The sequence below is a fragment of the Bos grunniens genome, chromosome 18 (assembly GCF_055505025.1).
Source record: "Bos grunniens cultivar Pamir isolate PY7600 chromosome 18, Bosgru_T2T1.0, whole genome shotgun sequence".
NCBI lineage: Eukaryota > Metazoa > Chordata > Mammalia > Artiodactyla > Bovidae > Bos > Bos grunniens.
Genome location: NC_141182.1, coordinates 64,865,520 through 64,892,153, shown reverse-complemented (window position 1 = coordinate 64,892,153; position 26,634 = coordinate 64,865,520). Strand labels below are relative to the sequence as shown.

The 26,634-nt window shown below is 44.1% G+C and overlaps 2 protein-coding genes across 2 annotated transcripts; one reads left to right on the top strand and one right to left on the bottom strand.

Moving 5' to 3' along the window:
- The first annotated feature begins 775 nt into the window (after window positions 1-775).
- ZIM3 (zinc finger imprinted 3) lies at window positions 776-15,684 on the top strand. The gene is made up of 5 exons (XM_086354856.1): window positions 776-907; window positions 8,929-8,985; window positions 11,080-11,224; window positions 11,912-12,013; window positions 14,214-15,684. Exons 1-5 carry the CDS (start codon window positions 791-793, stop codon window positions 15,353-15,355), a joined length of 1,563 nt encoding a protein of 520 aa, XP_086210982.1. The 5' UTR covers window positions 776-790; the 3' UTR covers window positions 15,356-15,684.
- A 7,801-nt stretch (window positions 15,685-23,485) lies between these two features.
- On the bottom strand, window positions 23,486-26,227 carry USP29 (ubiquitin specific peptidase 29). Its single transcript, XM_086349432.1, is given in 14 exon segments — window positions 23,486-23,888; window positions 23,891-24,109; window positions 24,112-24,135; window positions 24,138-24,219; window positions 24,222-24,547; window positions 24,550-24,591; window positions 24,594-24,955; window positions 24,957-25,044; window positions 25,047-25,167; window positions 25,169-25,326; window positions 25,329-25,627; window positions 25,677-25,947; window positions 25,950-26,156; window positions 26,159-26,227. Coding segments are annotated over 14 exon segments (2,511 nt in total). The 5' UTR covers window positions 26,202-26,227; the 3' UTR covers window positions 23,486-23,619.
- Window positions 26,228-26,634: the final 407 nt, after the last annotated feature.

Here is a 26,634-nt window from a genome sequence, read left to right as displayed (position 1 = left end):
CAGAGGAGCCTGGCAGGCTACACTCATGGGATCGCAAAAGATGAGAATGAGCACACAGGCATTGGAGCACACCCCGTAAAGGCAGAGGGACTTCTTCCTCTATGAGCCCAATTCCGTATCAGTGTAGTCAGCTGATTAAAGCAAACCATTTTCGGTTTGCTAGATGTTTGCAACCAGAAACAAATTTATGAAGATAAAAAGGCATTTTAACTTTCATTTTTACATCGAAGTTTCTGATAGTTTAATCCAAAAATATTCAACCTTTTTTTTTTTAAACACTGAAAACCATTGTTGGGGAGCTCAAAGAATAAACTAATAAGTAAAATGTTCTTGTTTAATGTATTTCATGGGGCTTTCAATCATTTGGATAAAGATTCATGTTTATCTTTTCAATTTAGGATGAAAGATGTCACTTGAATGGGATTTTTAAAATTTCCATTGGAAATACACTGGCCTGTTTTAATAAACAAGTTTTGTTGTGTAGTTGCTAAGTCATGTTTGACTCTTTGTGACCCCATGGACTGCAGCACACCAGCCTTCCCTGTCCTTCACCATCTCCTGGAGATACCCAAGGCCATTGAGTCGGTGATGCCATCCAACCACCTCATCCTCTGTCATCCCCTTCTTCTCCCGCCTTTCACAACATTTATTCCTGAGGTTTTATGGAAATTGTAGCTGAAGATGTTTGATAGGATTAGAATAGGTGGGGCTTCCTGTTTCTGACCAGATAGTCTTCCTGACTAGATTAGGATCTTGAGATGAGAGGGGTGGGGCTGATTACATTTATTTGATGGTTCATTTAGCTTTTAAATACACACGTCTTTTCATTTCCAGTCCACCCAAGGAGAAGAAACAACCACCGGCGCTGGGAATTAACCTAGAGAGTTCACACCAGATTTCGCTGGAGGTAGGCTGTTCTTTCCCCTTCCTCGAAAGTCAAACGTTTTACATTTGTACGTAGATCCGAATTTTCGTGTTAGAAAGTGGTGGTCCCAGGACGTCCCCAGTATTTTCGATGGCCTTGAATCCTCAGCACCATGGCCCGTGGTTCGGTTCTGACTTGACTGTTTTCTGTGCTCAGCTTGCTTGTCTGTTCTCTAGTGGAGCCCATCTGGGCCCCACGGTCTTGGCACGGGCTCTTTGCAAAAGTGCAGCTGAACTTCTGTTCCTTTCTTCCCTCAGTTTAGCTCTGTTTTATATGCCAATGTCATATCTGTATCCATTACCTTCATCTTGTTTTTAGTCGCTCAGTCGTGTCTGACTCTTTGCAACCCCTTGGACTGGGGCCCGCCAGGCTCCTCTGTCCCTGGGATTCTGTAGGCAAGAATACTGCAGTGGGTTGTCATTTCCTCCTCCAGGGGATCCTCCCAACCCAGGGATCAAACCTGTGTCCCCTGCATTGGCAGGTAGATTTTTTACTGCTCAGCCACCAGCGAAGCCCCCAAGATTGTTTTGTTTTTTTTTTTCTCTTGTGATTTTTATTTTTATTTTTTTAACTTTTATTTTATTTTTAAACTTTACAATATTGTATTAGTTTTGCCAAATATCGAAATGAATCTGCCACAGGTATACCCGCGTTCCCCATCCTGAACCCTCCTCCCTCCTCCCTCCCCTAACCTCCCTCTGGGTCGTCCCAGTGCACCAGCCCCAAGCACCCAGTACCGTGCATCGAACCTGGACTGGCGACTCGTTTCATACATGATATTAGAACTGATTCAAATGTATTCTTTTTAATGGCTGAGTAATACTCCATTGTGTATATGTACCACTGCTTTCTTATCCATTCATCTGCTGATGGGCATCTAGGTTGCTTCCATGTCCTGGCTATTATAAACAGTGCTGCGATGAACATTGGGGTACACGTGTCTCTTTCAGTTCTGGTTTCCTCAGTGTGTATGCCCAGCAGTGGGATTGCTGGATCATAAGGCAGTTCTATTTCCAGTTTTTTAAGGAATCTCCACACTGTTCTCCATAGTGGCTGTACTAGTTTGCATTCCCACCAACAGTGTAAGAGAGTTCCCTTTTCTCCACACCCTCTCCAGCATTTATTGCTTGTAGACTTTTGGATCGCAGCCATTCTGACTGGTGTGAAATGGTACCTCATAGTGGTTTTGATTTGCATTTCTCTGATAATGAGTGATGTTGAGCATCTTTTCATGTGTTTGTTAGCCATCTGTATGTCTTCTTTGGAGAAATGTCTATTTAGTTCTTTGGCCCATTTTTTGATTGGGTCATTTATTTTTCTGGAGTTGAGCTGGAGGAGTTGCTTGTATATTTTTGAGACTAGTTGTTTGTCCGTTGCTTCATTTGCTATTATTTTCTCCCATTCTGAAGGCTGCCTTTTCACCTTGCTAATAGTTTCCTTTGTTGTGCAGAAGCTTTTAAGTTTAATTAGGTCCCATTTGTTTATTTTTGCTTTTATTTCCAATATTCTGGGAGGTGGGTCATAGAGGATCCTGCTGTGATGTATGTCGGAGAGTGTTTTACGTATGTTCTCCTCTAGGAGTTTTATAGTTTCTGGTCTTACGTTTAGATCTTTAATCCATTTTGAGTTTATTTTTGTGTAAGGTGTTAGAAAGTGTTCTAGTTTCATTGTTTTTGATAATTTTGTTTTTAAATTTCTGGGGGGTAGAGGGTCTTTTATTTCTTTTTTTTTTTTTCGATCTGGCTACACCATGCACACCATGTGGAATCTTAGCTCCTTGACCAGACTGAATCTTCACTAATTAATCACTAATTAATGATAAATCAGTAACTTGTAATACTTAATCTTCACTAATAAAAGACTAAGTATGGAGTCTTAACCCCTGAACTGCCAGGGTTTTGTTTTTTTTTTTTGGCTAGGGGGCATGTGGGATCTTAGTCCTCCAAAGTGAAAGTGAAGTCGCTCAGTCGTGTCCAACTCTTTGTGACCCCATGGACTGTAGCCCACCAAGCTCCTCCATCCAAGGAATTTTCTAGGCAAGAGTACTGGAGTGGGTTGACATTTCCTTCTCCAGGGGATCTTCCCGACCCAGGGATCGAATCTGGGTCTCCCATACTGCAGGCAGACGCTTTACTGTCTGTGCCACCAGTTCTCCAACCAGGCATCAAACCTGTACTCCTGCAGTGGGAGCATGAAGTTCTAACCATTGAACCACCAGGGAATTCCCAATGATTTAATATTTTTAGAGCAGTTTTAGTTTTATAATACAATTGAGAGGAAAGTACAGAAACTTCCCATATGCTTCCTACCTTATCCATGTATAGTCCCTCCCCCATCAACATCTATTAACCAATCATTAGCAACAAAGTCCATGGTTTTCCTCTTGTTTGTTTGGGTTTTTTCCTCCCTTGTTACTTATTTTTAAGGGTTCACTCTTGTTATTGAACATGCTTCGGGTTTGAACACACATGTAATGACATAAAACCATTAACATAGTTCCGTATAGAGTATTTTTCACTGCCGTAAAGACCCTTCATGCTCTCCTGCTCTGCCTGTTTATCTCTCCCTTCCCCCAACCCCCTGGCAGCTAATCTTTATTTGGCTGAGCCAGGTCTTCGTTGCCACTGAATCTTTAATTGAGCCACAGGAGAACCCTTAGTTGCAGCAAATGGGATCTTAGTTCCCTGACCAGGGATTGAACCCAGGTTCCCAACTTTGGGAGTGCGAATCACTGGACCACCGGGGAAGTCCCGAAACTAATCTCATTCTTGTCGTCATGATGTCCCTTGTTCCAGAATGTCATATAGTTGGAATCATGTAGTACGTAGCTCTTTCACATTGGTTTCTTTACTTAGTAATGTGCATTTAGTTTTCCTCCACATGTCTTTCTATGATGATAGCTTATTTCTTTTTTGCTCTGAATAAGATGCCGTTGTCTGGATATATCAGTTTATGTACGCACTTACCTATTGAGGGACATCTCGGTTGCTTCCAAGTTTTCCAATTAGGAATAAAGCTGCTGTAAACACCTGGTCCAAATGACAGTGGTGCTGAGGTTGAGAAATCCTTGTTTATGTGAATAGGTAACATCTACTCTCTGTATCCTCAAATTATGAATTTGTCTCCTTTTTCGTTTCTGTTTAAAAAATGAATGAATGAGAATGTAGGGTTTTACTTCTTTATACATTTTGAAATCACATATTTACAGCTACTTTAGAACAGTCTTTTAGCAAAAAAAAATTTTTTTAATTATCTTGCATGACTTTTGCCCATTATGAAAGAATTTTTTAAAACACATTACACTAGGGATTTTATACATTTTTTGTGTTAAAAAGAGGAACGTGTCAATGTTTAATTTTGAAACTACAAATTGTATAGAAACTGTGTTCTTAAAAAATATCTTTTCCCTCTTACTTGTTTCTCTAATCCTTATAACCGATATACTATTTCTACCAATTGTCCTTCAAGAGAGCGAAGCTCCCTAAAAAGGGAGCAATAACGAAACACAAGCGTTAGAAAAACTGAAAAAGAGGTCAGAAGGCAATTATTACTTGTGATCAAAAAATATCCATTGAGCAGAAGTTGAACAAATGACTCCAAAATCTGTGAAAGTAGGAAAATGTTCACTGGTAGCAACTCAGCAAAGATGGATAAATCAGTAACTTGTAAGAAAAAGTGAAGTTACAAAAAAGCCTTTGAACCATACTTTTGAGATATTAATTAAAAAAAAAAAACAAAAAACCGGGAGGGAACTCCCTGGTGGTCCAATGGTTGGGATGCTGCCCTTTCACTGCCATGGACCCAAGTTCAATCCCTAGTTGGGAAATTCCCTGTCAGGTCATACTTTCCTTTTAAAATGCAGAGAAGAATGAAAGATGAAACTAAGACGTCTTCCCAAAGCAAGACAAATACTGTACAGTATCACTTGTATGTGGAACCTAAAAAATACAACCAACTAGTGAATGATAAAAAAGAAGCAGAAACAGAGAACACATTGTGATTAACAGTGGGGAGAGGGAAGCAGGGAGGGGCAAGACGAGGAGGGACAAACTACAGGCGTGAAAGGAGCTACCAGGACACGCCGGACAACACGGAGAATGTAGCCCGTATTTTACAATACCTGTAATGGAGTATAGCCTTCAAAAACCATGACTCACTATATTGTACACCAGTATGGCTTCTGAAAGATGGGAATACCAGACCACCTCATCTGCCTCTTGAGAAATCTGTATGCAGGTCAGGAAGCAACAGTTAGAACTGGACATGGAACAACAGACTGGTTCCAAATAGGAAAAGGAGTTCGTCAAGGCTGTATATTGTCACCCTGCTTATTTAATTTCTATGCAGAGTACATCATGAGAAACGCTGGACTGGGAGAAACACAAGTTGGAATCAAGATTGCCGGGAGAAATATCAATAACCTCAGATATGTAGATGACACCGCCCTTATGGCAGAAAGTGAAGAGGAACTCAAAAGCCTCTTGATGAAAGTGAAAGTGGAGAGTGGAAAAGTTGGCTTAAAGTTCAACATTCAGAAAACAAAGATCATGGCATCTGGTCCCATCACTTCATGGGAAATAGATGGGGAAACAGTGGAAACAGTGTCAGACTTTATTTTTGGGGGCTCCAAAATCACTGCAGATGGTGACTGCAGCCATGAAATTAAAAGACGCTTACTCCTCGGAAGGAAAGTTATGACCAACCTAGATAGCATATTCAAAAGCAGAGACATTACTTTGCCAACAAAGGTTCGTCTGGTCAAGGCTATGGTTTTTCCTGTGGTCATGTATGGATGTGAGAGTTGGACTGTGAAGAAGGCTGAGCGCCGAAGAATTGATGCTTTTGAACTGTGGTGTTGGAGAAGACTCTTGAGAGTCCCTTGGACTGCAAGGAGATCCAACCAGTCCATTCTGAAGGAGATCAGCCCTGGGATTTCTTTGGAGGGAATGATGCTAAAGATGAAACTCCAGTACTTTGGCCACCTCATGCGAAGAGTTGACTCATTGGAAAAGACTCTGATGCTGGGAGGGGTTGGGGGCAAGAGGAGAAGGGGACGACAGAGGATGAGATGGCTGGATGGCATCACTGACTTGATGGACGTGAGTCTGAGTGAACTCCGGGAGATGGTGATGGACAGGGAGGCCTGGCGTGCTGTGATTAATGGGGTCGTGAAGAGTCGGACATGACTGAGCGGCTGATCTGATCTGATCTGATGGCTTCCCAGGCAGCGCTAGTGCCGACGCAGGAGACGTAACAGACTTGGGTTTGATCTCTGGATGGGACGATCCCCCGGAGGAGGGCACAGCTACCCACTCCACAATTCTTGCCTGGAGAATCCCATGGACAGAGGAGCCTGGCGGGCTACAGTCCATGGGGTTGCAAAGAGTCGGACACCACTGAAGCAACTTAGCACGTACATATTACACACCCGTAACTTATTAATATTGTACAACTATACTTCAATTAAAAAAAATGAAAATAAGGGACTTCCCTGATGGTTCAGTGGTTAGGACTCCATGTTTCCACTGCAGGGGGCACAGGTTGGATCCTGGGTTGAGGACCTAAGATCCCACAAGCCACCTGGGTCAGCAAAAAAAAAAGAAAGAAAGAAAAGTAGCTATTTATTATTTTTTAAATTAATATGTATATTTTATTGAAGCATAGTTGACTTACACAGCAGGGTGCTTCAGTTATATGCACACACATATATTACTTTGTTATTATAAGATAATGACTATCATTCCCTGTGGTATACAGTAAACCTTTCTTGCTTGTTGTGTATCTATGTTTTTAAAATTAGAAATCTAGCTTTCTATTCATACTAAGTCAAACAAGTGAAATCAAAATGTCTTAAATTTTTTAGCTAGGCAAACATGCCTACATTTCCTAAAATAGATATATTATATTTTACTTACTATTTATATATATGTATATGAAAGCCTTTCTACTACACTTGATAAAAGCTTGAGAAAGACCATCAAATAAAAAGAAAAAGTAGGTATTATTAGAAAGAGAAAAGAAGATGTCCTCAGAAATTGAAACTACTAAGGCCAACCAGTCCATCCTAAAGGAAATCAGTCCTGAACGTTCATTGGAAGGACTGATGCTGGAGCTGAAACGCCAATACGTTGGCCACCTGATGTGAAGAGCTGACTCTTTTGAGAAGACCCTGATGCTGGGAAAGATTGAAGGCGGAAGGAGGAGACGTCAGAGGATGAGATGGTTGGATGGTATCACCGACTCGACGGACATGACTTTGAGTAAACTCTGGGAGTTGGTGATGGACAGGGAGGCCTGGCGTGCGGCAGTCCATAGGGTCGCAAAGAGTCAGACACGACTGAGCGCCTGAACCGAACTGCACTGCACTGCACTGAACTGAACTGAGGGCAAAGGGCCTGTACTGCTCGCCCCAGGCTTCTCCTGCCTGGATTCTGCCCTCCTGGTGAAGCGACCTTCTTGCGGGTGACACGGCCTGTTTCCTGCTTGCTTCCCCGTGAGAGGGAAGACTGTGGTTTGGCAGACGTCAGAGCAGTTCGAGGAAACAGAGAGACCCTGCCTTCTCTGATGAGGCAGAAAATCCAGAAAGACGCCCTCTCAGGACCTTTTCTTGTTCTGTTCTGGGTCTCAGGCTGGGTTCTGAGAAAGGCGGCTGTCCTTCCTGCACCCATTTGGCAAGTTTCTGCGTGTGCACACCGGCTTAGTTGAGTCCTAGTCTTTGGACCCCGGGGACTGTAGCCCGCCAGACTCCTCTGTCCATGGGATTTCCCAGGCAAGAAGACTGGAGTGGGTGGCCATTTCCTCCTCTGGGGGATCTTCCTGACCCAGGGATCGAACCCAAGTCTCCTGCATTGGCGGGCGGGTCCTTTACCCCTGAGCCATCTGGCAAGTTTATGGACCACTGCAAATCAGCCTGAACTGACTCAGAGACAACCGTGCCTTTGAAAACTCTCACGGGTGAGAGGCATGAAGGCGGATTCCTGGAGGGGTCTGCAGGTGGCTGACCTGACGGCTCTGCTTGTACACAATAGAGCCTGCACCGTCAGATCCGTAAGAAACCTTTGATTGCAGCACCTGGGCTTGCCTGATAGCTTAGTGGTCAAGAATCCGTCCGCCAATGCGGAAGACATGGGTTCGATCCCTGGTGCGGGAAGATCTCCCATGAGGAGGAGCAACTAAGCTCCACACCTCCCTCCCTCCAGCTAAGCACCACAACTACTGAGCCTGTGCTCGAGCGCCCGGGAGCCGCAACTACTGAAGTCCTCGAGCCCTAGAGCCCGGACTCCACGAGACGAGAAGCCTTCACAATGAGAAGCTTGCTCACAGCTAGAGAGCAGCCCCCGCTCCCTGCAAGTAGAGAAAAAGCCCGTGCAGCGAGGAAGACCCAGCACAGCCACAAATAGATAAATAAATAAAATTATTATTTTTTAATTATTAAAAAAAGGAAAGAAAACTTTGATTACTGTACCTGTAAGTTGCTTCCACTCGTTTGATGAGAAAAATAAGCCGATAGTGAGATGTCTTGTCCTTGATCCTTTTTTTGCACTCTCGTAGTTATTTGTGCCATACTAAGTCTCCTCTGTTGTATCTGACTCTCCGTGCACGTGAGGCTCCTTTGTTCAGGGGGTTATTCAGGCAAGAATATTGGAGTGGGTTGCCTCGCCCTCCTCCAGGGGATCTTCTGACCCAGGGGTCAAAAATGCATCTCCTGCGAGACCTGCATTGTAGGCAGATTCTTTACCGCTGAGTGACCTGGAAAGCCCCCAGAGTTATTTACTGGAAGGCAAAGGATTACTAGTAGAACCTCACGATCAAGGAGATGTAAATTGTGAGAGGTCAAGGGAATTCTATGGGTTTATGCCACCCAGCGGGTCGGCCCCTGTCCGGACAGGGTCCCTCCTGGGACCAGCGAAGGCTTTCTGAAGGGTCCAGGCAGTGCTCCCTGTACAGGAGGACTGGGCAGCTCCGCACGTCCTGTTTTTCATGACTTTTTTGTTTCCCCTCAGCTCTTCCTTCCCGAGACCGCCATGGCTCAAAAGGAACAGGAAATGAAAAATATCCAGGTGAGTTTTTTTTTAATCCAAAACATCATCTCAAACAAGCGAACATGTCATCTGTATTCCCATTCCTCAGAATTAACCTCCACTAACCTCTCTGGCAGTTTCTCCTTCCCTCCTCCATCCCCTCTCCCTCCCCGCCCTCGATAGGCTCCACAGTTATCTGGGGCAGCATCCTGTGTTGTCACACCCTGAATTCCCTCAGGTCTCACCAACTTCCCTTAATCGCTGTTGACTGTGACATCCTTTGCTTACTGATCTGGGAGACAATATCTTATTTCTCACATGTCAAAAGGAGGGGTGCCCTTTCCCCCAGTAGCTCAGTTGGTAAAGAATCCGCCTGCAATGCTGGAGACCTCAGTTCGATTCCTGGGTCAGGAAGGTCCCCTGGAGAAGGGATAGACTACCCACTCCAGTATTCTCGGGCTTCCCTGGCGGCTCAGCTGGTAAAGAATCCTCCTGCAATGCGGGAGACCTGGGTTCGATCCTTGGGTTGGGAAGATGCCCTGCAGAAGGGAAAGGCTACCCACTCCAGTATTCTAGCCTGGAGAATTCCATGGACTGTATAGTCCATGGGGTCACAAAGAATCAGACACGACTGAGCAACTTTCACTTTCACTTTTCACCATTTCCCCAAACCAAGGAAAGCTTGTCACAATCCAATTTCCACGCCTTGTGAAAAACAGATTGGAAGGCATCAGTTTAGAAGCAGCGAAAGAGTACGGATGTTGTTGTTTAGTCATCAAGTCATGTCCAGTCCTTGGGACCCCATGGACTACAGCGCGCCAGCCTTCCCTGTTCTTCACTGTCTCCCGGAATTTGCTCAAACTCATATTCATTGACTCAGTTATGTCATGCAACCATCTCATCCTCCGTCGTCCCCTTTTCCTCCTAGAGTTAGGATGCTAGTGCCTTGTTCTAAATAAAGGAACGGGTTTATTTGAGTCAGTTCCAGTGAGGTGGGTGAGCCTAGAACCTGTTATACAGAGTGAAGTGAGTCAGAAAGAGAAGAACAAATTTCGTATATAAACGCACATACATGGAATCCAGAAAGAAGTACTGATGAACCTATTTGCAGAGCAGAAATAGAGACGCGAGCATAGAGGAGAGACGTGTGGACACAGCAGGGAGAGGAGAGGGTGGGATGGACTGAGAGTAGCATTGAAATATACACCGATTTTACCATACGTAAAACAGAGAGCTAGTGGGAATTTGCTCTGTGCTCTGTGACAACCTAGAGAGGTGGGAAGGGGGGGTTCTAGAGGGAGGGGCCACCTGTGGCTGTATACCCATCGCTGGTATATGTTGACATTTGGCAGAAACTGACAAGATTGTAAAGCAACTGTCCTCCAATTAAAAAAAATTAAAAATGGTTAAAAAAAAAAAATCATAGGTACTTCTCTGGTAGCCCAGTGGTTAAGACTGAGCTTCCACTGCAGAGGGCACAGGTTCGACCTCTTATTGGTGAACTAACATCCTCTATGCCTTGTGGCACAGCCAAGAAAACTGCAAAGAGCTTAGCATGTAATAAATCATAATTATCTTAACAAAAAAAAAGATATTGTGGATCAGTGAACAGTGGGGAAAATGGAGACCACCAAATAGATCTGAGAGAGGTCTAGAAAGTAAAATCGATGGCACTGGATAGGGTTTGTAGAAACATCACCCTGAGGCTACAGCTCATCGGCAAGATATTTCAGGTACAATTAATTTTCTCCCAGACTCAGCAGTCATAGAGAGGCTTCCCAGGTGGCTCTGTGGTAAAGAGCTCATCTATTAATATAGGAGCCATGGGTTCAATCCCTGGGTTCGGAAGATCCTGGGGAGAAAGAAATGGCAACCCACTCTAGCATTTTCTTTTTTAGTCTATTTTTTTATTGAGGGATAATTGCTTCACAACACTCCAGCATTCTCGCCTCGCAAACCCTATGGACAAAGGAGCCTGGCAGGCTACAGTCCATGGGGTCGCGAAGAGTCGGACACAACTTAGTCACTGAGCACACATAACCCTCAGTGAATAGCATACACAATTCCATCTTGGCTCAGTGGAAACTCATTCCTGTTCACCAGGCCTCTGGATCTGGGGGTATTTTTCTGCAGGTCAGGAGCTTGTTACAGGGAGGCGTGACCTTTGAGGATGTTGCCGTGGACTTCACACAGGAGGAGTGGCAGCGGCTGAGTCCTGAGCAGAGGGACCTGTACAGGGATGTGACCTTGGAGAACTACAGGAACCTGGTCTCCATGGGTGAGCGTGGCTCCTTGGGGAGCGTCACTCAAAACCTGAAGCCTGAACCTTGTGGCACTCCCCCCGAGTGGCTTACCAGTTTTGGCTGTTAGATGCTATTTGCTTTGGATATGTTCATGGCAGGACAGAGATAAGGGCATGTGAGGTGCACGTGGGCTAAAGTTAAGGAGCCTCCGTCTTGGGTTGTGTAAGTACCGTGCGGGTGAGGGCCTCTTTCAGTTTTTTGGGTGGGGGCCTCTTGCTCCACCCCAGTTCTGGCCCTGATTTTTGGGAAAACTTCATCCTCTGAAAAAAAGCATTTGAAAACTGTATTTGGATTGACAGCCCCCAGGCATTCCTAGCTGTATCTTCTCCACCTGTTCCCTCCACCAAAGGGGAACACACAACACCCACACTCACACCAACACACACACACATTCCAACACGTTTGAACACCCTCAGACACACAGCACTAACACACACTCACAGAAACACACACACAAGCACACAAACACTCCAACACAGATGAACACCCTCACACACGGTACTCACACAAACACACATACAAACACACAAACACTCCAACACATAGGAACACCCTCAGACACACGGTACTCACACAAACACACTCGTGGAAACACACAAACACACACCACGTTCCCACAAAAACTCAGACACTCAACTTCAAACTGTATTTTCCGTGAACAGGAGGAGAGGACTCCACCAAACCGGAAGTGATCTTGAGGTTGGAAAACGGTGAGGAGCCGTGGATGGTGGGAACGCAAGAGCTGAGGAGCTGCAGTCCAGCAGGTACATGACCAGGAGAGGGAGGGCTCAAGTCACGTGGATGGAAGTCATCCTTTTTATTTCGGCCGCAGTGCGCCCCTTGTAGGATCTTAGTTCCCCGATCAGGGATTGAACCCGTTCTCTCTGCACCGATTCCTAACCACAGGATGGCCAGGGAATTCCCCCCACCCCACCCGACCTCTTAGAAAAATCACTAAGTCCTTTAGCCTGAGTGGACCAAAATCACATGGAAGCTACTGACTTTTTTGTAATGAGAGAATCTCCAGGTATTTTTCTCCACACAGCCATGTTCCTTAATTTTAACCTGAATTTTCCTTTTCGAGTAAACTCTGTTTTCCCCTCTGTGGGCTCTCCTCTGCTCCCTGTGCACTCAACTGTGAAGCCCCCTGCACTCAAGTGTTTTCTTTAACACAAGGGCCTTCTCTTATAAGGGCATGATCACAGTACAGGGGTTGACATTGGGTACTCAGCACTGAAAGTAATGCCAGTATTTGTCTATAAACATCATTCAAACTTCACGAATTTTCCCAATAATGTGCTTCATAGCAAAAGAATTGAAAAAGTTGGATCCAAAATTCAGCTGCTTAACTTACATGGGAAAAGAATCTAGATAAGAAATCTGTATATATATACAGATGGACTTCCCTGGTGGCTCAGACAGTAAAGAATCTGCCTGCAGTGCAGAAGACCCAGGTTTGATCCCTGGGTTGGGAAGACCTGCTTGACACAGAAATGGCTACCCACTCCAGTGTTCTTGCCTGGAGAAGAGGAGCCTGGCGGGCTATAGTCCATGGGGTTGCAAAGAGTTGGACACAACTGAACAATTAACACTTTAACTTTCATATGTACAGATTGTATATAAATACACACATATGTGTGTATCTACTTTTGTATATATATTCAGATATATTTTGAATATGTTCAGAATATATTTCAGACATATTCAGAATCTGAAAAAGAACCACTTTGGTGTACACCTGAAACTAACACAGCACTGAAAATCAACTGTACTTCAATTTAAAAAATTAATCAATAAAAGCAAACCACAAAAAGAACAAGACACAGGGCTTCCCGGGTGGTCCAGTGGTTAAGACTTTGACTTCCAATATAGGGCACGCAGTTTTATACCTGGTCAGGGAACTAAGATCCCACATGTTGCGGGGCACTGCAGCCCACGTGCCACCACTGGAAAAGCCCACGCCCTGCAGCAAAGACCAAGTGCAGCTCAAAATACGAGAGAGAACATGATACAATTACATGCACACAGCAATTCATAAATATTAGATTATCTAAGTTTATTTTAAAGCTCCCTGGTAGCTCAGCTGGCAAAGAATCTGCCAGCAATGCAGGAGACCCTGGTTTGATCCCTGGTGGGGAAGATGCCCTGGAGAAGGGCATGGGAACCCACTCCAGTATTCTTGCCTGGAGAATCCCCATGGACAGAGGAGCCTGGTGGGCTACAGTCCATGGGGTCGCAAAGAGTGAGACATGGCTGAGCAGCTAAGCACACACATGTTTATTTAGGAAAAAACTAACCAGAATGCACACATGGCAGGTAACTGAGTATAAATCTGTCCTGGATCTTAAGCTCTATTTATCTGAAACTAAAGATCGGTGGCTACACAACAGTTACCTTTGGTGAGCGGTCGGCAGGTGTTCAGCTGTGGTCAGCTGTCATAGCACGTCCCGTTTTTGATCACTCTTGATCAGCGTCACCTGAGGTATACCTACTCCTTCAGTGTTCCTCCATGAGGTTTCAATTAAGTTAGTTTCCCACAGACTTTACACCTGAAGCCAGAATGATCTCTTCAATAGAGAATCTACAGTGCCTCGTTTCACTCATGTGAGTGGGGAGATTCACACAGAGCATTTCTCTGTATTCTTTAAAAAAAAATTATATTCATTTATTTATTTTTGGCTGTGCTGGGTCTTCGTAGCTGCACAGGCTTTCCTGTAGTTGCAGCCAGCGGGGGCTGCTCCCTAGTCGCGGAGCTTGGGCCTCTCGTTGCGGTGGCTTTTCTTGTTGCGGGGCTTGGGCTCTAGAGCAGGTGGGTTTCAGTAGCTGTGCACACCACGGGTTTAGTTGCCCTGTTGCAAGTGGTATCTTCCTGGACCAGGAATCAAACACGAGTTCCCTGCATTGGCAGGAGGATTCTTATCCACTGTTCCACCAGGAAGTCCATTTCTTTGTATTCTGTTTCAGGAAAAGACTGGGCCATTGAAGAGCAGAGTTGGAGATTCCAGGACATAGAGCAGAACCTCAAGACAGAAGCTGTATCCGTCAACCAGGAAACACTGACTGAGCACAAAGATCCTGAACGTGACAACCCTACAGAAAAGCTCCTACCGAGCACAGACAGTGTTCCTTCGAGGGTCAGACTCCTTGAAGGTGACTCATGTGGGAAACATTTGAAACATAGTTTAGATAAGAAAAGCTATGCAAAAAATAATACGTATAATATATACAAAAGAAGAATTGGCAATGATCCATCTAAACTGAAAGAAAACCAATTTTTGTGGAATGCCCATCAAAAGTCACTCAGTTCAAAATCATACCTTCAGAGTCCCCTAAGGACACAAGCCATTGAGGAATCCTTTGGACATAATACACATAGACAGGCATTCAGCAAGAAGAGTAGGACTGATGAACATCAGAACACTGATACAGGAGAAAAATCCTATGAATGTGATGAATGTGGAAAAGTCTACAAGCAAAAGCCCAGCCTTGTCCAACACCAGAAAACTCACATTGAAGAGAAACCCTTTGAGTGTCAAACATGTGGGAAAGGCTTTTCCTGGAAATCCTCCTGCATTAATCATAAGAAAATTCACAATGAAGAGAGAGCCTATGAATGTGATAAATGTGGGAAGTCATTTAAACAGGGCTCAACCCTCCTTCAACATAAAAAAATTCACACTGGACAAAAACCCTACAGCTGTAACGACTGTGCAAAAGCATTCATCTACAAGTCAGATCTTGTCAAACATCAGAGAACACACACAGGAGAGAAGCCTTATAAATGCAAGGTATGTGGAAAGCCTTTTGCCCAGAAATCCAATGCCATTGACCATGAGAAAATCCACTCTAAGGAGAGAGCCTACGCCTGTGAGCTATGTGGCAATACCTTCATCCAGCAGAAAAATCTCATTCAACACAGAAAAATCCATACTGGAGAAAAATGCTATGAATGTGACAGATGTGGGAAAGCTTTCTTCCAGAAGTCCAATCTTCACAGCCATCAGAGAATTCATAGCGAAGAGAAGACCTACCAATGTCAGGAATGCGGAAAATTCTTTAGCTGGAAGTTAGGCCTCCGCCTGCATCAGAAAATCCATACTGGATAGAAACCTCATGAGTGTTCTGAATGTGGAAAAGTCTTCCTTGACACGTTGTATCTTATCAAACACCAGAGAAGAATTCACAACAGATACAACACTTCCTACAGGTTAAAATAGGGGAATGCTTCCCTTAGAGGCTGGCCTAGAATAGTCCTCCAGGAGTTCCCACTGAATGATGGGTAAGAACACTCTTGTCGGAGGGCAGCCTGGGGGTGCTGTGTATCCTTTGAAGATTGATTTTGTTTATTGTTCAGCAAATATTAAGTACCCTTTGTATACCAGGGATACTTTTAAACATTGACAATGTAGCAATAAACTAAATTGACAAAAATGCTCATGGAGTTTTTTCCTAGTGAATACAATCTGTGGTATCCATTTTTAAATTTTACTTATTTATTATTATTAATACATCTATTTATTCTTTTTTTTTAAGATTTTTTAAAAGATGTATTTACTTATTTTTGGCTGTGGTGGTCTTCGCTGCTGCACTTGGGCTTTCTCCAGCTGCAGCGAGCAGGGGCTGCTGATTGCAGTAACTTCTCTGGTTTCAGAGCACAGGCTCCAGGTGTGCAGGCTCAGTATTGTGGTGCACAGGCTTAGTTGCTCTGAGGCATGTAGGATCTTCCCAGACCTGGGATCAAACCAGTGTCCCTTGCATCGCAAGGTGGATTCTTAACCACTGGACCACCAGGGAAGCCCTAAAGATTTTTCAATGTGGACCATTTTTTAAAATCTTTATTGAATTTGTTGTAATATTGTTTCTATTATATGTTTTGTTTTTTTTGGCCAATAGGCGTGGGGGAATCTTAGCTCCCCAACTGGGGGTCAAACCCACACACTGTGCATTGGAAGGTGAAGTCTTTTTAAAATTTAATCTAATTTTTAATTTTATTTATTTCAGCTGCCCTATGGGGCACGTGGGATCTTAGTTCCCCCACCAGGGATTGAACTCATGCCCCCTATATTGGGAGTGTGAAGTCTTAATCACTGGCCTTCCAGGGATGTCCATGTATTTTTTAAATATAAATACTATCGCTAATTGGGGACAATAAACATAAAATGGAACGACATAGTTGCATCACTAAAATGCCCTGGATGGACTATATTAGTAGTAGTATTTATTTGTATTAGTATATACTAGTATTTATTTATTTGGGGCTTTTTATTTGGGAACATGATCTGTTAAGTCAATACATTTAGCAACCCAGGAGAAATATACTGAAAGTACCTGGTAAGTCTTCAAAGTTGGGAAAGAAAGAGGGACAAATAGATGTTTCACACCATAAAAATCTCTGCCCTCCTCCCCACTTCACTTTGTTTTCCAGGAGAACAGGGAGATAATTCATCTCTCTTGTGAGCAGGACTGACTCCACCCACCGTGATCACCTAGCTTCCTGTGCCGACTGCAGATTGGTTCTCGCTGAGGGCATTTGCCGTCTGCCTCTGCAGAGACTGAATTCTGTGCTCGAACAGAGTTCAGGGTGGACAGACAGGCACTTGGTGTGCCAGAGAAACTGATGGCACTGGTCTTTAGATAGTTGGATATTTTCAGAAGCTGATTTCATGATCCCAGTCCTTGCATCTCCTGTATCTAGAAAATCACTAAATCCCTTCATGGTGACATCAGCTCCTCATGAGTAGCAGAAAATTTTGTAAAGTAAGTGCTTGATTGCGTTGAACTCCCTCTTCACCAAAATCTCACATATTGACCTTCCCCCACTGCCTCTTTGGAGCAGTCTCTCAGAGCTATCTGAGGTGCTGTCTCCCATGCCATAGTTCTCATTTTGTCTCCAATAAAACTTAACTCATAGCTCTTACCTTGTACATCTTTTTTAGTTGATACCTGGAACCAGTCTGTCCATGAGTTTCATGTATTTTTTTTCAGCATTTATTTGGGGCTTAGTCGCAGCATCCGGGATCTAGTTCCCTGTCCAGGGGTCAGACCCGGGCCCCCTTCATTGGGAGTGTGGAGTCTTTGCCTCCAAACCATCAGGGAAGTCCGCGTGCATTTTTGCTGCTCACTGCCATGCAGTATCTTACTCCAAGTCTCACACATGTCTGCTTAGCAAAAGCAAGGGAGCCTGGAAAATAACATTTTTAGCTAACCAGACTTTGCAACGCAGGAAGGTAAGCTAGAAGAGGATTAAAACGGGTGTTAGTTAGATTCACTCTCTGCCATGGACAGTCCATCCATGGAGATGGAGGTCTTCAGAAAGTTGAATTCCACACGATAGCGGAAACATCTTCCTGCTTCACATAATACAACCATCCCTCATTTAAATGGGAACATACTCACCCTCTCTCCCTTGGGGAAGTAAGTCTTCTGAGTCATTCCTTTCCTCCCTAAATGATTCCAGGTTCAACCGTTACCTTGTCTTTATAGCTTGTAACCTGAAAGTGAAAGAAAATGAAAGTGAAGTCGCTCAGTCGTGTCCGACTCTTTGCGACCCCATGGACTGTAGCCTGCACCAGGCTCCTCCACGCATGGGATTGTCCAGGCAAGAGTACTGGAGTGGGTTGCCATTTCCTCCTCCAGGGGATCTTCCTGACCCAGGGATCGAACCCAGGTCTCCTGCACTGCAGGCAGGCGCTTTACCCTCTGAGCCACCAGGGAAGCTCTTGTAACCTGGAAATTAGCATTTAAACACTGACAGAACACAATAGATGTCACAGTAGGGGGAAGAGATAAGAATAAGGTGAAATCTTTTCACTTTCATTTTTGGATTAGACAATAAATTGAGTGAGAAAATATTATATTATGGATGGTGACTGGAGTGCTCTTGGAGCAGGAGATGGCCCCAGGCTAGGCATTTACAACTGGCCTCCTGCTCACACCTCCTGGGGCCTTGCATTCATCAGCAGCCCCCTGTTTACATTTCCTGAAGCAAGAGACCAGCAGGCTCTGGGACTACATATTCATGACCGGACTCCTGTCTCTGTTTCGAGGTCTACACCTTGGTATAAAAACCAGCAATGGGAATAGGGTAAATCACCAGACATTGGGCATTTTTATGTCAGGGACAGACTTGGACTAAACACTGTAAAAAGATTAAAAGATCACTCACCTCCCATCCTTGGGGCAAGGGAGACAATGTTGTTCAGTTGCTGAGTTGTATCTGACTCTTTGCAACCCCATGGGCTGCAGCACACCAGGCTCCCCTGTCCTTCCTGAGTTTGCTCAAATTCATGTCCATTGAGTTGGTGATGCTATCTAACCATCTCATTCTCTGCCACCCCTTCTCCTTGTGCCTTCAATCTTTCCCAGCATGAGGGTTTTTTTGAATGAGTTGGCTCATCAAGTGGCCAAAGTATTGGAGCTTCAGCTTCAGCATCAGCCCTTCCAATGATTTTCTTTAGGACTGAGTACTTTGATCTCCTTGTTGTCCAAGGGTCTCTCAAGAGTCTTCTCCAGCACCACACATGTGCAAAAGCCTTCATGGGGTCAAAAAATCAGAGGATACTGCCAGGCCATAATGAGCCTTTGGCCACCTGATACAAAGAGCCAATTCACTGGAAAGGACCCTGATGCTGGGAAAGATTGAGGGCAGGAGGAGAAGGGGACAACAGAGGATGAAGTGGTTGGATGGCATCACCGACTCAATGGACATGGGTTTGAGCAAACTCTGGGAGATGGTGATGGAGAGGGAGGCCTGGCATGCTGCAGCCCATGAGGTTGCAAAGACTCAGGACTTAGTGATTGAACACACACAATATTGAATAATGGGTCTTGCTTCTCCAAGAAGCCTTCACTTTGAGATCCATCTCAGCTGAAGGGTGCATGTGCACCCCAGGGTAGGGTCCTGGGGTAGGTCAAGTGTGGAAAAAGAGTCAGATCATTGGGTAAAGGGAAACAAAGACCCAGAAGACCTGTCATATAAACGACCTAACTGCCTCGTACCGCACTCCTCCTCTCTAGAACACCACATCCTTTCTGTCTGGGTGTGCATCTCTGCCTTGGTTCTGCCTTAGCTACACAAAATGTTTCTCTGTGTACTCTCCCACCTGTTGCTGTGCTACGTCTCTAATAATAAACTTTGTACCTGCATTTACGGTTCTTGCCTTGGGGACTTCCCTGGTGGTCCAGCTTCCGCAGCAGGGGGTACAAGTTCGATCCCTGGTTGGGGAACTAATATCCCACCCGCCATGAGGTGTCCCCTCAAAAAAAAAAAAAAAATCCCTACAAATAACAAACGCTGAAAAGAGTGTGGAGAAAAGGAAACCCTCCTACACTGTTTGTGGGAGTGTAAATTGGTACAGCCACTATAGAAAAGAGTATGGAGATTCCTCAGGAAATTAAACATAGAGCTGCCATATGATCCAGCAATCCCACTCCTGGGCATATAGTCAGACAAAACTATAATTTGAAAAGATACATGCACCCCTATGTTCACAACAGCACTACTGATAACAGCCAAGACATGGAAGCAAACTAGATGTCCGTCACCAGATACATGGATCAAGATGTGGTACGTATATACTATGGAATATTCAGTTCAGTCGCTCCGTCGTGTCCGACTCTTTGTGACCCCAGCAAAGAGTGGACTGCAGCACGCCAGGCTTCCCTGTCCATCGCCAACTCCCGGAGTTTGCTCAGCCATAAAAAAAAGTGAAATAATGCCATTTGCAGAGATCCAGATAGACCTAGAGATTATCATACAAAGTGAAATGAGTCAGAGAAAGAAAATATCATGTATCACTTACTTGTGTAATCTACAATATGACACAAACAAACATATCTGTGAAACAAAACCAGACTCACAGACACAGAGAACAGACTTGTGGTTGCCCTGGGGGATGAGGGGTGGGAGAGGGGTAGACTGGGAGTTTCAGATTAGCAGATGCAAACGGTTCTATATAGGATGGATAAACCACACGCTCCTACTGCGGAGCACAGGGAACTATGTTTAATACCCTGGGATAAACCATAATGGAGAAGAATATGAAAAAGACTGCATGTGTGTATGACTGAATCACTTCACTCGAGCAGAAATGAACCCAACATTGTACGTCAACAAATAAATAAAAGATGATTGCTTACCACAACTTTCTTTTTCGGATATTGAGCTTTCTTTACGCTTGACAGTGCCCTGAGGGAGAAGAAAAGAAATGCGCAAGAAGGCAAAGATAACTGGAGGCAAAGGAACGGAGGATGTGGATGTGGAGGGAAGATCTGGGAGGGACGCTAGGAGACCTTGTGAAGTCATGGGTGAGGACATGAGAGAGGAAATTACATTATGTATAAAGGGGTTAAATGAAAAGCAAGCGTCCAGGGAATCGTCGGATGTTGCAGATCTCTGGTACCCACGAAGCCCAGTAGTTTTCTTTAAACTCACTGCCGTCAGGGTTGGTTATGTAAATCAGCATGTGTGACTCCACCTTTGGCTTCACGAGTCAGTGGTGCTATCGTGGTGTGAAGGAGACTTTGACCTTGGAATTGATGGCCTTCCTTCTCATGGCATCTGTAAATGCAATGGGTTTTAGAGTTACTTGTTTTATTTTTTCATTTTAATTCATCTGTACTTGTTATGACTTTGAAAGCAGAATATGACTTGAGCCCTACATTTCCATTCACAAAACTTGGCTGTTACTTTTTAAAGGGCTGTACAACATGCTGAAAGGTTGTTGCTGAACGAAAAGATGCCAGGATTCTTGGCCTCCAGAGGAGAAGAATTCAATCTAGGGCCAGAGATGAGGCTTGATCACTCAGAACTTTTGTGTAATAAAGTTTTATTAAAGTATAAAGGAGATAGAGAAAGCTTCTGACATAGGCCTCAGAAGGGGGCAGAAAGAGTACCCCCCTGCTAGTCTTCAGCTGGATGTTATATAGTCACTAGCAGTGAGGAATGTCTTAAAACTCAGAATGGCACCAGGCCCCCCATCCATAAGATGCATTTTGGGATAATCTTGGCACCAGATGATTCATCCTGGGCCATAAAATGGTTGTCTTGAATCTTGTAGAAGGGCAGATTACCATACAAATAGTTTCGTTTACATAGATTAGGGGAACAGTATCTGAGTATAACATACTGGTTTGTTAAGTAGGTTCTGAGCCATTAGGCGCAACCATTTGAAGACAGAGTCTGGGGTAAATGCACAGCACATTAGCATAGCTTAAGACAGACATTTCCATAAGAAAAATGCATTGGTTAACTCAAGGTTTGAGAATAGTTAACTTCAGGTGAAACCAGGTGTCATTATGGCAACCCAGTATTTTAAGAGAAACCTCCTTTTAAATTTATATAGAGAAGAAAAAATATCGCTAGTTTGTTTCCTCCTGCTGCTTAAGAGAGAAAAATGTCTGACCCTTGCAGCCTATTTCCTCTGTTTGGAGACCCCTGGCCTTCCTGCCTGTTACCCTCTCAGTTTTAAGCCTGAGTAGGCTTATAGAGTTATTGCTTATATTGCTTTCCCTGCCCTTTAGTGATGCCCAAGAAGGTCAAACACACATGTGAGAAGTAGAGAGAGCAAAGTAGGTGAGGTAACACATTGACAAGCACATTATTTTGGACTTTATGTGTAAACAAATTTATATTTCATAGTTACGTATGTAGGATTGGAAGAGAACACAAAAATACTAATAGTGGAATTATTGACACGTTTCTGTTTCTTTTTTTAAAATTCCTTTATTTTTAATTCTTTTTTTAAATTAAAAAAATGTGTTTCTTTTTTATACAGTACTTTCTGTCTTTCCCCCTTAAATGCTAAAAATAATACTTTTAAAAACCTTGTGCATAGTTCTGTTTGCTTCCTCCCACCTCCTCTTTCCTGCATCTAACTGTGTAAACTTGTCCTATATTTTATACATCACCAGAATTTTTTTTTCCTTTTTTTTTTTTTTGTTTTAGTTCCCCAACTAGGGATTGAACCTGGGCCCCTGCAGTTAAAGCCCTGGGTCCTAACCACTGGAACCCCAGGGAATTTCCCACCAGGATTAGTTCTTTTTTTCCTCACCAGGACATTATCTCTTTGTACTCACAAAATCCTCTCAACTTTCACATCCTTACTCCTATGACCTACTGACACTCAGTACTGTAAGACTGTTTAAGCCTTGGCTACTAGGTTATGTTATGCATGTATGAATATTTATAGTCTTATTCATATTAATAACTTGACCAACATTTTAAGATGCTTTTGAATTTTCAAAATCAACCTCATATAATTTTTTAATATACTCAATTTCCCATTATTTCCCTGCAATTCCTGGAAGAATGTAAAAATACAGTTGATTGTGTTGTAAAATAGCAAATTTTACCCGTAATCAGTCACAAAACTTTGTGAAGCCCAGTCAATGATACATGTATTGGTTGGGCTTTTATTTTAACACATTTACAACGGAAAGGTATGCATGTGTGTGAGGAACTTGAAAACACACAATTAAAATCCTTTACATAAAACAAAACAAAAAATCCTTTACATAAAACAAATAACTCATATAGACACTAGTGAAACATATGGAGATACTCTTCACAGGAAATCAGCAGCTCTTGTATTTCCTGCAACACCAGATCTCTGTCAATTACTGAGTCGCGCCCCCAGTTTCTGAATCAGTTGGTCTGAAACGGGATCCAGGATGGTTCATTTCTAACCAGCCTCCTGCTCCTGCTGTTGCTGCAGGACCAACATTTTGAAAACCACCCCGTTAACACAAAAAGCGACTTTCCAATCTTACAGGCTAGGACGACCCATCTCAGTTTGAGCTTCGGGGTCTGCTGCAGAGTTAGCATGCTTATTTCCCATGAGAAGTTTCTGTTTGAACTTCACCCTCAAGCTCCTTGTCTTCTCATCTCTGGGTAGAGTTCAGAATCTTCCTTCCACGGAGGAGGAGGGACTGGGTGAAGCAGGCAAGCAGATTTGTGCGAGAGTCATCTCTTTCTTTCCTTTTTTTTTTTTTTAAGTCAAACTTATTTATTTTTAAAATTTTTGTTTATTTTTACTTTTCGGTTGCTCTGGGTCTTCGTTGTGGTGAGCAGGCTTTCTCTCGTTGTGGTGAGCAGGGGCTCCTCTCCAGCTGCAGGGAGCAGGCTTCTCATTGCGGTGGCTTCTCTAGCCGTGGAGCATGGCCACTAGACGCCCGAGCATCGGCAGTTGCAGCTCCCAGGCTCTAGAACATAGGCTCAGTAGTTGTGGAGCACGGGCGTAGCTGCTTTGCAGCATGAGGGATCTTCTGGACTAGGAATCACACTTGTGTCCCCTGCACTGGCAGGCAGATTCTTATCCACTGAGCCACCAGTGAAGTCCAGAGTCATCTTATGCCTCTTGAGGGATCTCCCTTATCTGCACTCTAAGTGATAATTCCTTGCCTTTCTCAACAGCGCCTGAAAGATCTCATCGTGCATATAAAAGAAGATATACCCAGTGTGAAGCCTAGCCTCCTGCATCACGGACTCTTGCATTTCTGATACGAGTAGGTCATGGTACGTGAACCAGGCCTGCTTCTGAAAGTCATAAACATCGCTGATGTGATGGCCTGAATCTGGGGGGCTCCCGAGATGGCTGATGACATGGATAAGCTGGTAGGCATTTCCTTTTACCCTTCGGCTTCAGTTTCTGTGTCCTCCCTGTCTAAAATTCCAGGGTTTGTATCAGAACCCAAAGCACCGAGGGAGTCCCTGTGATCTTTCTGATGATCCTGGAAGTCCTTTTCTGTGTATTCCTGGGCACCCAGCTCCCTGACACCTGGAGGTGATTCCCTTCAGGGGAATTCCTTGACGATTCTTTTCCTACTGCACTTCTGCAGTTTTTCAGCCACGCCTTGACATCTTCTGGAATCCTGTTTTCATGAGCCTATAAAACTCTTCAGTGGACTCCGTGACACTGCCCACGTCTGCTCTACGAATGCGTGGCTCTCTCAGATCTCTTAAGTCCGGATTTTCAGGCGCCTCGTGGAGCTGAGCCTCTCTGAGACTTGGTGTGGGCTGCTAGTAAGTTCACTTGCATCTTCACAGATCATAAGATACGTGTGTTCTTGATCCATCCCTGAGTCAGCTGCTGGCAGCTCCTTTGCTGCCATTTCTGAAGCTGTTATATTCCGTTTAGGACCATTTTCCAGGTCTTTCTGCTGCTGTTCTTGGCTTGACCCTTCAACGATCTTCTGGAACATTAGTGGTTCAGCATTCTTTGCCAAGGAATCGCTGGATTCTGAGACCAACTTCTTTGAAGGTGACGATGGGGCAAGGATCTCAGAAACCATCTCTGGACGACTTCTAGCATTTTGGAGTCACCGGGAGGTGTGTTACTGGTGTAGGAAAAGGTGACTTGGTGCTCTCACTGCAATGAGAAGATGAGTTTAAAACTTTAGGAACAGCAACTGGTTGGTTATCCTTCACTAGCAACCAAGCATCATTAAAGCTATAGCATTTCAGATGGACGATGAGCACTCTGGGAAGCTTACTGAATTTGTGCATTGCAACAGATGTCTCGTGGGTGCATTCATTACAGCTATACTCAAGGTCTTCTGCCCTAAAGAAAAGATCAAAAGAATTCTGAATAGAGGACGGTTGTCGTTTTGTTTCTTGGGGAAGGTCGATAGAAAGATAATGACTTGGCTCTGTCTTGAGAACGACCTGTCCACAGGCTTTACAGATAATGGAGCGCTGCCATTCAAAAGTTAGCCACAACAGGACAAACAAATGTCTGGCAGGCAGCATTATCCACATACATCTGTGAAGATGAATTTCCATCCCCGGTTTCCTCTCAGTCTTCAAAGTGGTGGTTAATTTTTCCATGTCTTCTTTCAGCTGCTCTAAACAGTATCCTAAAAACTCATAAGTGTCGTACTGCACCTTGCTGGAGAAAGTCTCTGCGACGGCTGAAATAGCATTTTTTGATATTGACAAGTAGCTTTTTCTTGCCCTCCAGGTCACAAATATCTTTTAAAGCAAGTAGCTGGGTCAGGCACGTGATAAAAGCAACAAAGGGAATTTCCTCCTACGATATGCCCTTCATGAGTAAGTCATCAGCAAGTGAGGGAATCGCAGTGACTGCAAAACTGCATTCATGTAACAAGTGTTCCCCAGGTTGGGGAACCCTTGCCAGAATTCTGGGTGAGTGTCAAGGTCATCCCATCTTAGGTCATCATGGCTATAAATTTGTTCTGATGGAAACTCCAAACCTGTTTTGCAAGAGAGAGCCTGGATTGAGACAACAGTCTGAGCTAGATTGGCATTTTCAGTAGAGATGGTCTTGCATGTAGATCCACAGGTTGAATTTCTGTTTTTCTTGACCTTCTGAATGCAACAGTTCATCCTTGTTACTTTCTGCATACTCAAAGGAATCGGTCTTCAATTTCCGTTTAGTTCAGCGTCACTTTCTTTCAGAGACCCTTCATTCATCTCTCGACCAGGTGATAGCATTTCTTCCCTCTTTGTTCCTTGATTTTCTAAGAGTCCTGTTCTGGCAAGAGCTGGTGACTTGAACAAGAGTTTCATTTGCTTTTTCTGTATTAAAGGGTGCATCGCAGGGCGTGTCACGGACTTGGTGAGATGGAGTTTCCTTCTGTGTGTTCCTCCCACCAAAAACACCCCAATCACGATTGTGTTTCATGGGTGGCTGGGATTTGTTTTGACAGACTGAGTCCAGAAAGGCCTTCAACTGTTCAGGTCCCTGTAGGATAATTTGTTAATGAGCAAGCAGCTGTTGTTTTGCAGAGTTAAAGGCAGACAGCTTTGTCTCTTTCCACAGTGTGTAAGGACCACACTTGTAATATTGTTGCTGAGCTGAAAAACCTGGATAAATCCTTCAGAGTTGAAGATGACTGCCAGGCTAATTTCCTTCTCTCCTTCCACTGTTTCCACGAGAGCTTCTCTCTCTTGCTCCAAATGCGAACAAAGCCGTGTATCTTTAGAGGATTCATCCTCTTCTTTGCAAGGAAAACTTATGTAACCTGAAGAAAAAAAGGACACACACACACTTTAATCTAGAATGTATTCTCAGTAGTGGAAAACCCTATGTAATAAAATTCATTCTGTGTTCTCCTTAGGCTTAGCTAAAAGACACTTTGGGGGGACTACTTACATGCTAAAGCTATGGCAGTTCTTGGGCTTCCCTGATGGCTCAGTGGTAAAGAACCTGCCTGCAGTGCAGGAGCTGAAGGAGACGTGGGTTCGAGCCCTGGGTCGGGAATATCCCCTGGAGGGCATGGCAACCCACTCCAGTATTCTTGCCTGGGAAATCCCAAGGACAGAGGAGCCATAACAAGTTGGACGTGACCGAGCGAGTTAGCATGGAAGCCTGGCAGTTCTCCAAAAGACATAGATTCAGAATTCAATTTTGGATTTTCCTGGTGG

What these genes read in the sequence shown, in the direction of transcription:
- ZIM3 (XM_086354856.1), top strand. Translation starts at nt 791, where the DNA reads ATGGTTCATTTAGCTTTTAAATACACACGTCTTTTCATTTCCAGTCCA. An exon ending in AGGAAATGAAAAATATCCAG is followed by an intron (nt 8,986 to 11,079) that starts GTGAGTTTTTTT and finishes ATTTTTCTGCAG; the next exon opens with GTCAGGAGCTTGTTACAGGG. An exon ending in GAGGAGCTGCAGTCCAGCAG is followed by an intron (nt 12,014 to 14,213) that starts GTACATGACCAG and finishes ATTCTGTTTCAG; the next exon opens with GAAAAGACTGGGCCATTGAA.